Source organism: Tripterygium wilfordii, chromosome 15, assembly GCF_013401445.1.
Source record: "Tripterygium wilfordii isolate XIE 37 chromosome 15, ASM1340144v1, whole genome shotgun sequence".
NCBI classification, from domain to species: domain Eukaryota; kingdom Viridiplantae; phylum Streptophyta; class Magnoliopsida; order Celastrales; family Celastraceae; genus Tripterygium; species Tripterygium wilfordii.
In genome coordinates, this window is record NC_052246.1 from 13,982,873 (window position 1) to 13,998,092 (window position 15,220).

The following is a 15,220-nucleotide window of genomic DNA, read 5'->3' on the forward strand; positions in this document are numbered from 1 at the left end:
TAAGTTTACTTATGTTTGTTATGTTAATATAATTTTTACTCCTGTAATAAATTTTAGTAATTGAGTTTATTTTTTATACATAAAATTTACCGGTGGGGGATCTGGGTAATAAAAAGTAATAGGCAGTTTTGCTCTAACCTATTACCTTCTTAATTAAATCCCCAAAAAACTCCTCACACATGATAATTGAAAATAAGCTCCAACGAGAAGAATTTCACACTAGAAACTTATATATATATATATATATATGTGTGTGTGTATGTGTGTGTGCCTGTGTGTATATTTATATGCATATGTATCTATATTTTTAAAATTTTGATACATGATAGTCGTAACAATAAAAAAAAAAAAACACATGATCTTATTTTTTTCTAGTTTGGTTCATTATAGTAATAACAAACAAGGGTAATGATATTACATCAGTAACGTATAGCTGTAACAAACAAGAGTAATGAATACTTGGGTAAATTTTACCCTTCTTTACCAAACAATGATAATAATTATTCTCCATAATTATTATTACCCTTGTACCATTTACATGGGTAACAAATTATACCCCAAATTCTTACTTAGACATAAATCTTCTGGTATAGTCCACGTGTTCTACGATCTCAACACTCACACAAATCTTCTCCCGTATGAGCAAAACACTCGATCCGATATCTACCCTACGTACTTATTGAAGCCATGACAAAATTAAACACATTGGCGGATGAATGATCGTAAACTTTCCCGGTTTACAGATTTTGAAAACCGTCTAGAGAGAGAGAGGGAGGGGCTCGTTTTGGCACATGGAGAGAGTGGAATAATATTACGCCATTGATTTCTGGTGCAGAAAGCTCAGAACTTTTGCAACACCTGGTGCCTCTTCACCCACCACTCGTCACTCCATTCTTGGCATCGCCTTAACCACCCTCAAGCCCTAACCCTAGTTTACCAACCATGAATCCACATTATACATTTGTCACTCAAACTGTTGGCTCATCAAACCCTAACCCTACTTGTTCTACATAGCAAATCCTCCCATCATTACATATTATTATAATGTTATAGCGAAGAACAAAAGATTTGTAAAGACATGTGAAAGTAAGCGTGAATGTAAGAATCACAAATGTCATAAAAACTGTAATCACCGGAGAGGCTTTTTCTTTGCTAAAAATAGAAAAGCCAAGGAAGCCACCCCACTCCCTCTTTCTTTAAGCCTCCATTTCGTGATTGCCGAGCGTCTCTCACCGGTAGTTTCGATCTGCACAGCCACACAGAGAAAGAGAGAGAGAGAGAGAGAGAGAGAGAGAGAGAGAGAGAGAGTGTGATCAGAAGGTACTAGTGTATCACTGAAATCTAAATCTGTTTTCTTTTTCTTTCTTTTTTTAAAAAAAGACAAATAAATAATTTTCCACTTTTGGGGGTTTTGAGTGGACAAACCCTAATGATGTGGGAACCCGAGGCCCCTGGTTCGAAGGCAGGTGTTGAGGGGGACAATCACAAGGCCAATGGTGGGGGGTCGGGTCAGGGAGGGCATTCGGGTACCCGTGATGAGCTACTTGAATCTGCTGCTTCAGCTATGGTTGGTTTCTCTGCAGTCAACAAGAAGAGAAGGATGCCCAGACAAAGGAGATCAACTTCTACCTTCCATACTCTTCTGGCTTATGCTTTCTCCATTTTCTCTTCCCCCAGCTCCCACGTGCCAACGTTGACTCTCCCCCCACGGGTAAATTCTTCAAAACTTTCCTTTTTTACTACTTAATGATCTCTCTGAATTTATTTCTTTTTTAATATTTCATTTTATTTGATTTTTGCTGCATCTGCTTCTACTTGACAGTCTTAATTAATACAACTCTAACTATGTAATCTAGGAATTAATATAAGTACCAACTACCTCTTTATCTTTAAATTTTTATTTATGGTGCATTGAATTTTTTTTTAAAATTTCTTTTGTATATTTACAGAGATTTTCATAATAGACGTACACCTATAAGTTAGCAAGCTGACTTTCCTCCAACTCAAAATATTAGAAATCTACATTCCAAACAACCAATTTTATTGTCCGTTTTGAAGTTTCGATTATTGTGAATACATCAAATTACCCTCACGAGTTTATTCCTCATGAGCCCAACAACTAAACCTTAGCCCAAATCACAAAATCCGTGAAAATGCCAAGTTAGTTGTTTGAAAGTAGACTCAAGACAGAAGTTTCGATTCTTGTGAATACATCAAATTACCCTCACGAGTTTATTCCTCATGAGCCCAACAACTAAACCTTAGCCCAAATCACAAAATCCGTGAAAATGCCAAGTTAGTTGTTTGAAAGTAGACTTAAGACACAAATCTTACCGATGTGGTATTATATGTTGTTAATACAAAACACTAAGCTTCTTGATGCTACATGTCTCAAGTTTGGATTTATTGTTAAGTTTCAATCAAACCCCAATAGGGGGGAAAAAAGAAGAGCTTAGTATGTTTTGGCCTCACATAATCCCAATTTGCTCTGATCAAATTGTACGATAAATTCTGTTTGATCAAATAATGTTTCGAAAGTTTTTTCTTGATCTATAGGTGTTTGATAGAGGCAGGTTAAGATTCCTTTTCCAGAAGGAACTCAAGAACAGTGATGTAAGCTCCCTCAAAAGAATGGTACTGCCAAAGGTTTGCGATATTAGTTAAAGACTTCATGAACTCCCTAAATTTGAATTTTTCCCCTTATTAATCTGAACAAATATCCTTTCGCGCGACTATTGCGCACAAGCACACTCACACGCACACGCTCATCATCTAATATGACTTTTGGTTTCAGAAAGCAGCAGAAACTTTCCTTCCTGTGCTGGATTCCAAGGAAGGAATTTTTATAAGCATGGATGACTTGGATGGTTTACATGTTTGGAGCTTTAAATACAGGTACCAATTGCATGCTTTCATCCCAAAGTTAATCGATAAATTAAGGATTAATTCGGTTACCTATTTAATTTGGACTCCAGATAATTTATTGAATGATATCTAACCTGCGCATGCAATTAACCATATATATGATATATCATTGTATATATATGCATGGGAGTAGTCGAGGATAAGATCCTCCTCCAACACCCTTTTTACAAGGAAAAAATTAAAAAATCAAACAGGATAGCTGAAGTTAAGATGCTGATACGTCGACAACAGTGAAGGATGCGAATTTTGGTCCCAATTAATGCTGCAATTAGTATGTGGATATAAAATTAAAGGACGTCGGTTACAACATTTTATCGTTCTATAAAAGATGCTTGTTCCATGGCAGTGTTCTGTACATAACACATTGATTTGATATTTCTTAAGCAGGTATTGGCCGAACAACAACAGCAGGATGTATGTACTTGAAAATACAGGTACGTATATATATATATATATATATATATGCTCTCATTGAAACATGTTTGTACGATTTCGATCGTTTTATTTTCTTCTTGGATGTAGCCACAAGTTTTTATATATATAGTTGTGTCTACTGATCAGGAGAATTTGTTAACGTACACGGGTTACAACTCGGAGACTCTATCTTGGTCTACCAAGACAACCAAAACCAGAATTATGTATGTGGCTATCTCAAAAGTTCTTCCATGTTATAATTAGATGAGAAGAATTTAACTAATTCAATTTGTATCGATCGATCGATCTATTATCAAATTATTCTCAGGTTATTCAAGGGAAAAAGGCCTCCGATGGCGATGTATTTAACTTGGGGAGCAATATTGTTGTCAATGAGCTCGTTGTTGATCGTGATTCGTGTGAGATTAGCAAGTCCAATTCCTTGTATGGTCCTGTAGAGGATATTGATGGAGTAGGAGGCATGTCATTTGTCTATGACACAAGTTTCACTAACGACTGCTCGCCCCTAGACTTTTTGGGTGGATCGATGACCAACTACCCCAGGATTGGGCCTCCGGAGAACTTTGGATCGGTGGAGAACCTCGGACTCGATGACTTCTAGTACCGATCGAGTATAGCTATACTACTGATGCATCTAGCTTGTGTAATTAAAATGGGTATGAACTCAGTTGACATTGAAACAGGCCGGGTGCAAGCTAGCTAGCTTGCTTTTGGTTTTTGTGTATGTAGATATATATTATAAATGTAATAAGCAGCTAGCAGAGCATGATCGGAGTAAAACTGGTGACATGATGTTTTGATATGTTGTTCCTAACTATAATATTTTGGGCAGATCACGTACGAGAATTAATGCTGAAACTAGCTAGCTAGTAATCTCATTTTATTTTGCTTTTTTGATAAACAATATTTATATATAACTTTCATTCACAACAGAAAAGTTGAAATGTACATACAAGAAGTTGCTTGTCAGTCTAGCTCGGTTGGTAGAGAACAAGGAAGGCTCTTAACTTTGTGGATGTGCCACGGTGGGCGTCCTTGAGTTATAGTTTTAACCATAATTTGGCTAAATCCTTGTTTAGTTACTCTATAATCCATCATTTCAGCCAGCCAAATACTTGGTATGTAGTTGTAAGAGTGAAATCAAAGTGGTAGATTTTCAGTTTGTTGTCCCAAGTAAAAGTAATTCAAAAAAATAGCAGTTGTAGCTATTTGCCTATTTCTAAGGTAAAAGGTTTAGGGGAGCAACAACGATCGATCCATATATGACGAGAATATGGGATCTCATTTTTAACTGCACTCGAGACGGCGACGTTCGTCGGTCTAACTTTTCACTTGGACAAACCGAAATCGACCGGGAAGAGCCTCAGAATAAGCTTCATCCTCTCACTTCTGACTGCGAGACATCTCTCTCTCTTTTCCCTCCCTCCCTCTCCGAAAAAGGGAAGCTTACTTTCAATGGCGTCGAGGTACTGGGTGGTTTCTCTTCCGGTTAAAGGCTCCGCGTCTTCACTATGGAATCGTCTACAGGATCAGATCTCCAAACACTCGTTCGATACTCCTGTTTATAGAGTTGGCTCTTTCTTCTCTCCTCCGATTACGAGATCTGATCATCAATTTGCCTTCAAATTTTATAATTCTCTTCATTTATTTTGAATTTCCAGTTCAATATTCCAAACCTCCGTGTTGGAACCCTAGATTCTCTCCTCGCTCTCAGTGATGATCTCTTGAAGGTACGGAAATTAGTACTTTTGTATTTGATCGTAATTCTCTGTAATGTTTAACTTCTTTAAACGATAATGTGAAATCAAAGTCAGTTGCCGTAGTTCGGCCTCTTGACCATGGCACTTCTTTTGCTCCCGCAGATTCATCCATGTTCATGGATCCATTCTATGGCTCAAAATTCAACTATTCTTCTTTCGTGCGATCTGCTTGATTGATTTTCTACGTCGTATGTGATATTTTCTTGAGAATTTGGTATTGGAATGAAATATGCAGTCGAATAGTTTTGTCGAAGGAGTTTCACACAAGATCAGGAGACAGATCGAGGAGTTGGAGAGGGTTTCGGGCATCGAGAGCAGTGCTCTAACTGTTGATGGTGTGCCTATTGATTCCTATCTCACTAGGTAAATATTAAAAACTGTGTATGATATATTGTTTATCCGGTGATATTTATTGAGACATTGGTGGTATAGACGTGAATTATTCTTGAACAGCAGTGGTGTAGATGTGTATTTGATTTTTTTTTTTTTTGGTATCGTCTACTGAGTTTTGTGTTGCTATGATAGATTCGTGTGGGATGAAGCGAAATATCCAACAATGTCTCCATTAAAGGAGATCGTGGATAACATTCATGGTCTAGTGGCAAAGATTGAGGATGACCTCAAGGTGATGATTGTTTCACATGTTTTTTGATGTCATTTGAATTTAATTGTTCGGGGAAGAGACAAAACTGTTGCAATGTTCAATATAGATTAGTTTGGTCATTTTTCTGTTTTTCTCTGTACTCATTATCTTGACACCGTGGAATGATATTGAACTGGATGATGAGTCGCAGAAAATCTTGCACCGTACCTTTTTTGATTTGAGAAGGTAGACGGTTGTGCATACATAAGCAATATCATGAGTACATGACATGTGGTGTTTGAAAATTGCTAATGGATATTTTGTGTTCTAAAATATATTACTTTCTTCAAGTTCTTCAATTACTCTTTTACATTTTTAATGATACGTGTATTATGCACTCTGGGAATTTCCCTGCTACTCTAACGTGCTGCAATTGTGCGTCTATATTCATAAGGTTGCAGCTGTGACTGTGAATGACTGCCTCCCTGTTTGTTTTGCATGCTTGAACTAGCATGCATAAGCATTTACCTTAGCATCTTGTGAAGAAATAAATATGGTGAAAATTTATAGTACCTTTATGTAATTAGTTTCTTAGGTACATAAATCTGCTTTGGATGTTTATGCATCATAGACTGTATGTTTTATCTTAGGTTCGAGTAGCTGAATATAACAATGTGCGCAGTCAGCTAAATGCTATAAACAGAAAACAAAGTGGAAGGTAACAATTTTAAAGTTTGTTTAAAGATATACAAGAATTTTATATTTTATTCTAACGACTTGCATGGCTACTTTATTGTCGATTACAGCTTAGCCGTCCGTGATCTTTCCAATTTAGTGAAACCAGATGATATCATTACATCAGAGCATCTTGTCACCCTTCTTGCAGTTGTTCCCAAGTACTCGCAGAAGGACTGGCTGTCAAGCTACGAAACATTGACTAACTATGTGGTAAGAGATACTTTTCTGCATAGAGATTCTTAATCCCGATATGATTTTCCCTTGAGGATATTTTCTGCCAAACAATGGTGATATTGGTTACTTTCTTGGTAAGTGACCTAGACTTTTTCGCTGTGCGAATGAATGCTAGGCTGATCATATTTATACAACATCTATAATTCTTGAACTCACATTATTTTGCTTTTCTTTTTTCTTTTTTTTCCCCTTGGTTGATATTTCTTTTTGATACGTCGAGTGGACTCTTTTAGGTTCCCAGGTCCTCTAAGAAGTTGTACGAGGATAATGAATATGCCCTTTATACTGTAACATTATTTCATCGAGTTGCAGACAATTTCAGAACAAATGCTCGTGAAAAGGGTTTCCAAGTGAGTAAATCAACCATGCTACATGTGTTTCTTTGATGTATAAGTCATTGTAAAAGCCTTTGCACCAAGTGGTTCGTGGTTCATTTTGCAAATTGGTCGGGCCTCTTTGATTACGAGTACAGAAGAAAATTGTAATATTTTCAATCAACAATAAATTTTCTTGGTTCTCCATAATTAGTAGTTGTATTCTATAATCTTTTAACATATGAATCAGATTCGGGATTTTGAATATAGTCCTGAGGCACAAGACAGCAGGAAGCAAGAGTTGGACAAGTTGATGGAAGACCAGGAAAGTTTGAGAAACTCTCTTCTGCAATGGTGTTATACCAGTTATGGGGAGGTAATTGCCATTTTCCCCTATTTCTTGCTCTTCCTGTTAATGACCCCTCCCTTGCAAAACCCCCCTGAAAGTTGTGAGATATGTAGAAGGGTTAATGGGGCTTGTGTTTACAATCCCTCACTTGTGATTTCATTTTCCGTCCCTCTCCTTTACAACCGAAATACTTGAATCCTATTCCTTTTTATGCCCAGTATACAAGTATGTAAATCTATGGAATGAAATTTCATTTGCCTATGATATCAGGAATTGCATGAACAAATCCTTCCCCAACTTTTTAATACTCAGCATACAGAATGTTGGAGGATGTGTTTTAAGTACCCTCAGAACCTCTATTAATAGTCTAGGCAGCTAATGCTTTGCACTAACACAAGCAACTGAGAATTTTTCATTGTGAACTGTGTCACTGCTACCCTTATTGTAATGTGAGCTCTTAGGAAAAACTTGGGACAGTGGTTAAGTCACTCTATCTGAGTTTGGTTTCGTCTGTTTAAACTGCATGAACTGTCCAATATAGCATTAATAAAAGGAGCCTTGCATTTCCAATTGTTATTTATGGTGGCTGTGATATACTTATGTTCTTATTGTCCGTTTTCACTATTATTCTTGTGGTTGGTATCTCTCTTACTTTTCCTCATTGGTATGATTAATGGTTTTACCACAATACCACTGGATGGATTTATTGGCTGTAGGTCTTTTCCTCTTGGATGCACTTCTGCGCTGTTCGTGTTTTTGCAGAGAGCATTCTTAGATACGGATTGCCCCCATCTTTCTTGGTAGGTACTTCCTTATGATAATCCATGGTTCACATTTATTCATTTGTCTTTTGACTATGATTGGTTCTTGAGATAATTTCAGGCTTGTGTTCTATCTCCATCTAACAAAAGTGAGAAGAAAGTACGATCAATTCTTGAAGGTTTGTGTGACGCTGCAAACAGGCAAGTCAATAAGCTTATTGCTGAGCGTTTAATGAAGTGAACCTAGGGCCATAAGTGACTGGTATAGATGAAGATGTCTGTTCCTGGTGGGACCTTGTACGAGTGGCATTTAGGATGGATAATACGTCAGTTATTATTTTGGACTATTGGTATCAAAACTGAAGCTGGGATAACTTGTTACTCTTATTCTCATAACCATAGCATTGTTGGAAAACTTTAGATATAGGCTTGATTTTAATGTTGAATTTAATGATGCTCTAGTTTTCCTGATGTTTTCTGCGATTTTCAATTGCAGTGTGTACTGGAAATCCGAAGAGGAAATTGGAGGCATGGCAGGTCTAGCTGGTGAGGCAGACGCTCATCCCTATGTCTCCTTCACGATCAATATTGTTTGATCAATAGTCTTATTCCTTTGTTTACTGAAAATTCTTAGTCCCGTGATTTAATCTGATGGCAATAAATGAACGGGAAACGAAGGTAATGTATATTATAATTTATGGCTCGATTCTTTGGTTATTTGTAATCAGCCTTGGGAGATCCAGGAAGGTTTTGGTGGGTTATGAGTGTTGCATTTGGAATGCACTTGATGAACTACTTAATTATTCGACCATACTCTTGATGCGATCTGCAGAACAGTTTTTTTTTTATCTCCAGAAAAATAAGAGCTCTCTGGCTTTTATAACTAGTGTTATTGTTTGGTTAAGTAACGATGAAAAAATAACTGAACCTACCTAGAATCGTCTGAGGAGAGTGACTGAACAAACCTAAAACCGTTTGCTTTTCTTCATGGTCTGTAATGTGGCAAATGTACCAAGAAGAAACTTTGGGCCAATCTTGGACTTGCCTAATTGGGCCTCAAGCAAATTCAAACTGAACTTGAAGACCAGTCAATTTGGACATGAGGCTCATTGGGGGTCCATGTGTATTCTCGGACCAAGGCCCATTCAATAGAAGCGGCCGCTTAATTAGGCCTAAAGTCAAGTCAAAATTGTGCTGTAAGCCTTACTCAGCAGTTATTTACAACAAGATTTTCGACTCAATGCACACACTTACTTAATACACTACATTCTTTTTGTAATATACACACATTAATTTTCTCAAATTATCCTTTCTTATATACTAATCACACGGTACACACTTTAACTTTTCCGTTGAGGCTTAATGGGCCTAGCCAGACTGCATCAAAGATGCATACACCATGCAACCCCAACACCGCCGTCCAACCCCAAACACTGTCCTGAACCACCATATCCTACCCAACGCCTCCATCCAACCTTAAATGTTGCACAACATACCCCAACACCGCCGTCTAACCCCAAACACTGTCCTGAACCACCATATCCTACCCAGCGCCTCCATCCAACCTTAAATGTTGCACAACCTACCCCAACACCACCGTCCAACCCCAAACACTGTCCTGAACCACCATAGCCTACCCAGCACCTCCATCCAACCTTAAACACTGTCCATAACCACCACCAAGACCTAGACCATACTTACTTAACGTAAAACCCCGTTTTGAGTCATCACTATGACCCAAAGACCAGTTGCAAGACATGAATCAGTTTCTACTTTGAGAATTTTCCTCAAGATTGGGACTCCAAGGCTCTAACTCGTGTTCTTAAGCTTTATGGGCAAATTAATGATGTCTATGAACCGGCAAGGAGAAACAATAAAGGAGTTCGTTTTGCAAAAGAAGAAAAAGAAAAGCAATTTTGATAACAACATGCAAACGTGATAATCTTAAGAGGCAAGGAGAAGAGGATGATTATATTAGGGTTACGGAGTTTAATTTAAAATGTAATTGTATTGAGTAAAAAAATATGGGTGCAAAAAGTAAGTAGATTTTAAGATAATTTTACATAAGGATGATTTGGTAAAATTAAATATTTTTAAAAAAAAAAGTGTGCTCAATGAGTCGAAGTTCGTGTGCGAATATTGGCTCCCTATCTATGCCTCTGGGCAGATATTGGGCTTTGCCAAATTGGCATCAAGCCATTTGAAATGAGGCTTCAAGACCAGTCGATTTGGATCTAAAGCTTATTTAAATTGGGCTTTAAGGCCCCTGTGTTTAAAGACAGAGGCCCATTCAAGAAAGACACTTCTTGGGCGGAGCTTACCTTTATGGAATGGATGCATTGCCATTCGAATTTGTGAAAGGAATCCATCCCGCTACATATGGATTTGGAAGAGCCGTGCTTTGACTTGCGTGTTCTCTTTCTGGAGCTACATTCTTTTGATTCAGGCACAATTGTTGAATGGAGAACAACAATAAGGCTGCTTCTTCCTGGTCTCCAGATAGTCCTCATAGGCTCCCAGTATCTCTCGATGGCTACAGACGACTCTATCAGGTCAGTATTTCCCCGTGCATTCCTGTGTCACTCAAAGTCTTTTCTTTGAACCCAACTTCATTCCTGACTGAGAAATGATAATAGAAATAACAATAACAATCAACGATGATCACAACTACAAAAATCAGCCCAAAACGTAGAACAAGTGCCGAAGAAATGATTAGCTTTTACCTGGTGGTCTGTTATATCCCGTCCCCCAGCTTGTAAATTGGCTTCATCTAATCCTTGGCAAAAAACGCTGCAGTATTGATTCACCCAACTTCTGCAATCTGGCAACTTGTAGGTATGGAAAAGAGAATGAAAGCTATCACGGACCTCTTGGAAAAAGACAACGATTCTTCTCTGCAGAAAGCCAACATTTATCACAGGAAGAGGACAGAGCTGAAGCAAATGCAAATGCTTGAGGAGTTGATCAAATTTTTCTCGCTTCGGCGGAAGAACATGATCAACTGAGGTCAAAATTGCATCAAGCCACTAATTCAGGGTCTTCATCCTCGAACATTGAAAGTACTCAAGATGATGCCAGCAACAAGAAGCAAAGAGTTATAGGAAGCTTTGATGATTCCAAACTTAAGGGCCTCTAGTCCCACTTGCAATCACTATATGATAATTCCAGTCTTGAATCCTACAGTGCAACCTCTGACCTTGAAAATCTGAACAAGCCAGTGGATCTACTAGCATCAACTGTATCATGTATGAAGAATTCCACACCAGAACTTGAAGATAGATATGATATAGTGGGAAAGGAGAACACTTGTGTTGTTGACGGGGATACTAGTATCAAGATGAACGATTTTCAGGACGCTCAGGCTGCACAAGAAGAGTTCCCAGTAGAAAGCTATGAGTCACAGAACATATGGTCCAAACTAAACCACCAATTTGCGAAGCTCATCGAAGAGAATCTGCAGCAGCAGGCAGAATTAGCGAGGAGAAATATTGAAAAGAAAGTTGCCGTTAAAAGGCTTCAGCTAGAGGTAGAATGCATAAAAAGGCAGAATGCAGCTCTCCAGGATTGTCTCGTATACTCAAAAGTCCATGTGAATCAAAACAAATTGCAGAGATCAAAATTTTGGGGAAAAATTGTGGGTAATTTCTTTGGGGGTGGTTGTCCATGATTTGCCAGTTGCTTTCTTCTTGCTGTATGAAAAGAATCAATCTTCAATATAAAGCTATAAGCTTGTCTTCTAGATGACTTCTGCAGTATATAATGTTTGCTATAACTTCCCCTTGATTTATAGCAACATATTTTCATCCTTATGTGGCTTCTTGCTCAATGAGACATTTAATCTAGTAAGAATGCAGTAGCAGTTGGAGATCTAGCTATTGGCACGGATCTCGACCAGTAATTCTTGATATCTGCATATCCTAGATACTTCAGGCTTGAATAAACTAATTCCTATCCAGATCACATTTATATTAATGTGATAATGAGTGCTGCCACCAATAGCTATACTAATAATCAGAGACAGTAGTCAGCATTACCTACTCCAGAAAGCAAATACATGAAACTGATAGCTTTGAAACAAGAGTCTTTTTCAAATCAGCAACTAGGTGAAAGTTGACCCTCAGTTTTGGCAGCTCAATGATGAATTGATCACCTTGTTACAGGCATTAAAACTACTAAGAGGGTTGCTTGAGAATATGATCTTCCAATCAAAGGATAACATGAAGGTCAGGTAAGAACTGCCAGTGGCATGGCATCAGCACACTATTATTCTAAATGGGCTCTCAATTTCTGCCAATTCTGTGTTTGATGTATTCATAGCCATAGATCACCAATAATCTCCACAAGAACAAGATCCATCCTTAAAATGATGAAATCTCTTAGAATCTCTAACCACAATTTCCCTATTGACAATCCTTGAAATGAACTTTATCACAGTGTGACAGTCACTACAAACCCTAAGATTCTTAATAACCTGGATGGTTGCACCAGGAACAGAATTCATTATTCCAAAGGCAACAGCTAGCTTCTCACTGTGCACTCTCAAGGTAATTTCCTTCTCTTCCTCATCAACATCGTGAAGAACTGACGCCATATTGGGGACATAGCCAACCTCCAGTAGCTTTGCACTAAGTTCCTCCAAATACTCGTAGATCTTCTGATGTTGAGGATGCTCTTGATCCCCAACCAAGAAAGTGTGAACTCTTCCTTTCAGTTCAACCAAACTGAAGCCGGGTGGTTTGACCAGTCCACGACTCTTCATGAGTATTCTCATCCTTTCAGCATCTTTCCACCTTCCAGCCTCGGCATATATATTTGAAAGCAAGACATAGTAGCCACAATTAGTTGGATCTAAATCAAACAATTTCCATGCAGAAATTTCGCCAAGTTCTACATTCTTGTGAATCCTACAAGCTGCCAAAAGAGAACCCCAGATCACAAAATCAGGCCTAATCTTCATTTTCATTACCAAATCATAAGCTTCACTGAGACGGCCAGCACGCCCAAGAAGATCGACTATGCATCCATAATGCTCAAGACCAGGATCTAGGTTGAATTGGTTGCTCATGGCATTGAACCAATGCCACCCTTCCTCCAATAGACCAGCATGACTACAAGCAGCAAGCACTGAGACAAAGGTTATATAGTTCGGTTTCACCCCAGTCCTGATCATATTATAGAAAACTTCCAGAGCTTCTTTGGCAAGGCCATGCATCCCATATCCTGCAATCAATGCAGTCCACGATCTCACATTCTTCTCTTTCATGCTATCAAATGCTTTCTTAGCCATTTCAACCCGACCACATTTGCAGTACATGTCAATTATAGAGGTACCAACAATAACATTATCCTCCAAACCCATCTTAAGAACCTATGAAAGATAAAAAGTTGATAGAGCAACAAAAATGTTAGGTACAGGGGAAATAAAATTACCTGAAGTACAGGGTAGCTAGTATCAAAAATTAATGGGGGGCATTGTCAATTACTTTACCGGAGCAGGCATGTGGATGTCAGCACAGCGAGCAGTGCATAAATGCAAACAATAAGTCATACTAATTTATGAAAAAAAAATTATACACTTTGGCAGGTAAATAAGGGACCTGATCATGTACACACTTGCCAACTCGCAGAGCCCCAAGATGTGCACAAGCCGACAACACAGTTGACAATGTCATGGAGTTGTACTTGACATCGCTCTCCTCAATCATGCCACGGAAAACTTCCAAAGCTTCTGCAGCCAATCCATTTTGTGCAAACACCGCAATCATCGAATTCCAAGAAACTCGGTCCTTTTCAACCATCCCATCAAACACCTTTTTGGACACTCCCACCGCCCCAAATTTCGCATATGCATCGACCAAAGTATTTCCAACTCCCAACTCCCCGTCAAATCCCTTCTTTATGACAAACCCATGAACCGCTTCAGTCAATCCTTTCTGTGGAACTCGAGCACATGCTGATAAAAGAGAGACCACAGCAACTGAATCAACGGAAACCTCCCCTAGTCGATCGTCCTGAATCAAGAACTCTTTAAAGAGCAGCAAAGCCTCAAGTCCATTGTTGTTTTGCACGTATCCAGTAATCATGGACGTCCACAAGACAACATTTCTCTGGGGAGTTTCATCAAACAGTTTTCTTGCATCCGTCAAGTGGCGACATTTGGCATACATATCAATCAAAGCCGAGGACACAAAAAGGTCGGAGTGAAAGCCGAATAGAAGCGCTTGGAGGTGAGTTTGTTTACCAGAGAGGAGATCGAGGAGAGCGGAGCAGGATTTGATGGCGCAAGGGAAAGTGGACCTGTTGGGCTTGAGAGCGAGCTTCCGCATGGATGCAAAAGCTCGAAGTGCCTCGAGGGAGTCTCCTGAACGCGCGAGGTCGGCGATGACAGAGTTCCAGGAGAAGACATTGGTCTTATCTACGTAGTTGGTAAACCAGGAATTCAGGTTTCGGTTGGTGGTGCTGGCTGTGATAGTTGAGTAACAGCGGCGTGGAGAGCTTTTGGAATGATATCTGGGAAGAAGTGAAGCAGTGTTGGGAGGGGGAGTCCTCATTTCATTCATTCCGTTTTGGGCTGAATTGGGTAGTTATAGTATTAGTTACTAGTTAGACCCTCCTCGTTCAGCCTAACTTGGGCTGGGTTTCTGATGATGACCCAATTTGATTCACGTCAAATGAAATGAAAAGAAAAGTAGGGTAGACCAGGATTACGCCCACCATTCGTGACGGCGTTTTATTATGTGCTGGCGCTGCTATGATTTTATATGGATCGATGTCTAGGGTAAAATTTATCATCATCTGAACAAGCATTGCATCATCGATAAGGCAACAACAATAAGCATGAAAATGCCAGTATGCTATGTACTTCCAGTCCAGTAGAGACAAAAACAAAAACAGCACCGTCACAAGAGATTGATTAATTAAGAAGAAAGAACATAATGCCAGACTGCATGTCTCCAAGAGAAGGAGTCAAGCCTGAATTTTTCCCTTGTGATCGACAATCCACATATTTTTAACTTGTCTCATCTTGCAAACGCAACCCAGGAAGCTCATGCACCCTTCTGGATATGATAAATACCGAAAAAAAAAAACAAAAGAAACGGAGACTTTCTCTACTCTACATA

At 38.8% G+C, this 15,220-nt stretch overlaps 3 protein-coding genes across 3 annotated transcripts; 2 read left to right on the forward strand and 1 right to left on the reverse strand.

Annotated features, from left to right (window-relative positions):
• Positions 1-1,432: 1,432 nt before the first annotated feature.
• LOC119979933 (B3 domain-containing transcription factor FUS3-like) lies at positions 1,433-3,961 on the forward strand. The gene is made up of 6 exons (XM_038822554.1): positions 1,433-1,711; positions 2,557-2,646; positions 2,795-2,895; positions 3,313-3,359; positions 3,487-3,563; positions 3,668-3,961. Exons 1-6 carry the CDS (start codon positions 1,433-1,435, stop codon positions 3,959-3,961), a joined length of 888 nt encoding a protein of 295 aa, XP_038678482.1.
• Positions 3,962-4,639: 678 nt separating this feature from the next.
• LOC120016022 (V-type proton ATPase subunit C) lies at positions 4,640-8,946 on the forward strand. Its single transcript, XM_038868585.1, has 11 exons — positions 4,640-4,929; positions 5,022-5,090; positions 5,356-5,483; positions 5,646-5,745; positions 6,354-6,421; positions 6,510-6,651; positions 6,909-7,025; positions 7,240-7,365; positions 8,055-8,138; positions 8,221-8,300; positions 8,596-8,946. Exons 1-11 carry the CDS (start codon positions 4,816-4,818, stop codon positions 8,693-8,695), a joined length of 1,128 nt encoding a protein of 375 aa, XP_038724513.1. The 5' UTR covers positions 4,640-4,815; the 3' UTR covers positions 8,696-8,946.
• A 3,449-nt stretch (positions 8,947-12,395) lies between these two features.
• LOC119979960 (pentatricopeptide repeat-containing protein At3g26782, mitochondrial) lies at positions 12,396-15,097 on the reverse strand. The gene is made up of 2 exons (XM_038822588.1): positions 13,697-15,097; positions 12,396-13,467 (listed from the first exon to the last, which is right to left on the reverse strand). The coding sequence occupies exons 1-2, from the start codon at positions 14,657-14,659 to the stop codon at positions 12,424-12,426; spliced, it is 2,007 nt and encodes a 668-aa protein (XP_038678516.1). The 5' UTR covers positions 14,660-15,097; the 3' UTR covers positions 12,396-12,423.
• Positions 15,098-15,220: the final 123 nt, after the last annotated feature.

Excerpts from the sequence above, each read along its gene's own strand:
- LOC119979933 (XM_038822554.1), top strand. The coding sequence starts at position 1,433 with ATGTGGGAACCCGAGGCCCCTGGTTCGAAGGCAGGTGTTGAGGGGGAC. Across the intron at positions 1,712-2,556 it reads CGTTGACTCTCCCCCCACGG|GTGTTTGATAGAGGCAGGTT; the intron begins GTAAATTCTTCA and ends CTTGATCTATAG. Across the intron at positions 3,360-3,486 it reads GTATGTACTTGAAAATACAG|GAGAATTTGTTAACGTACAC; the intron begins GTACGTATATAT and ends TCTACTGATCAG.
- LOC120016022 (XM_038868585.1), top strand. The coding sequence starts at position 4,816 with ATGGCGTCGAGGTACTGGGTGGTTTCTCTTCCGGTTAAAGGCTCCGCG. Across the intron at positions 6,422-6,509 it reads AACAGAAAACAAAGTGGAAG|CTTAGCCGTCCGTGATCTTT; the intron begins GTAACAATTTTA and ends TGTCGATTACAG. Across the intron at positions 6,652-6,908 it reads AAACATTGACTAACTATGTG|GTTCCCAGGTCCTCTAAGAA; the intron begins GTAAGAGATACT and ends GGACTCTTTTAG.
- LOC119979960 (XM_038822588.1), bottom strand. The coding sequence starts at position 14,659 with ATGAATGAAATGAGGACTCCCCCTCCCAACACTGCTTCACTTCTTCCC. Across the intron at positions 13,468-13,696 it reads GCAAGTGTGTACATGATCAG|GTTCTTAAGATGGGTTTGGA; the intron begins GTCCCTTATTTA and ends TATCTTTCATAG.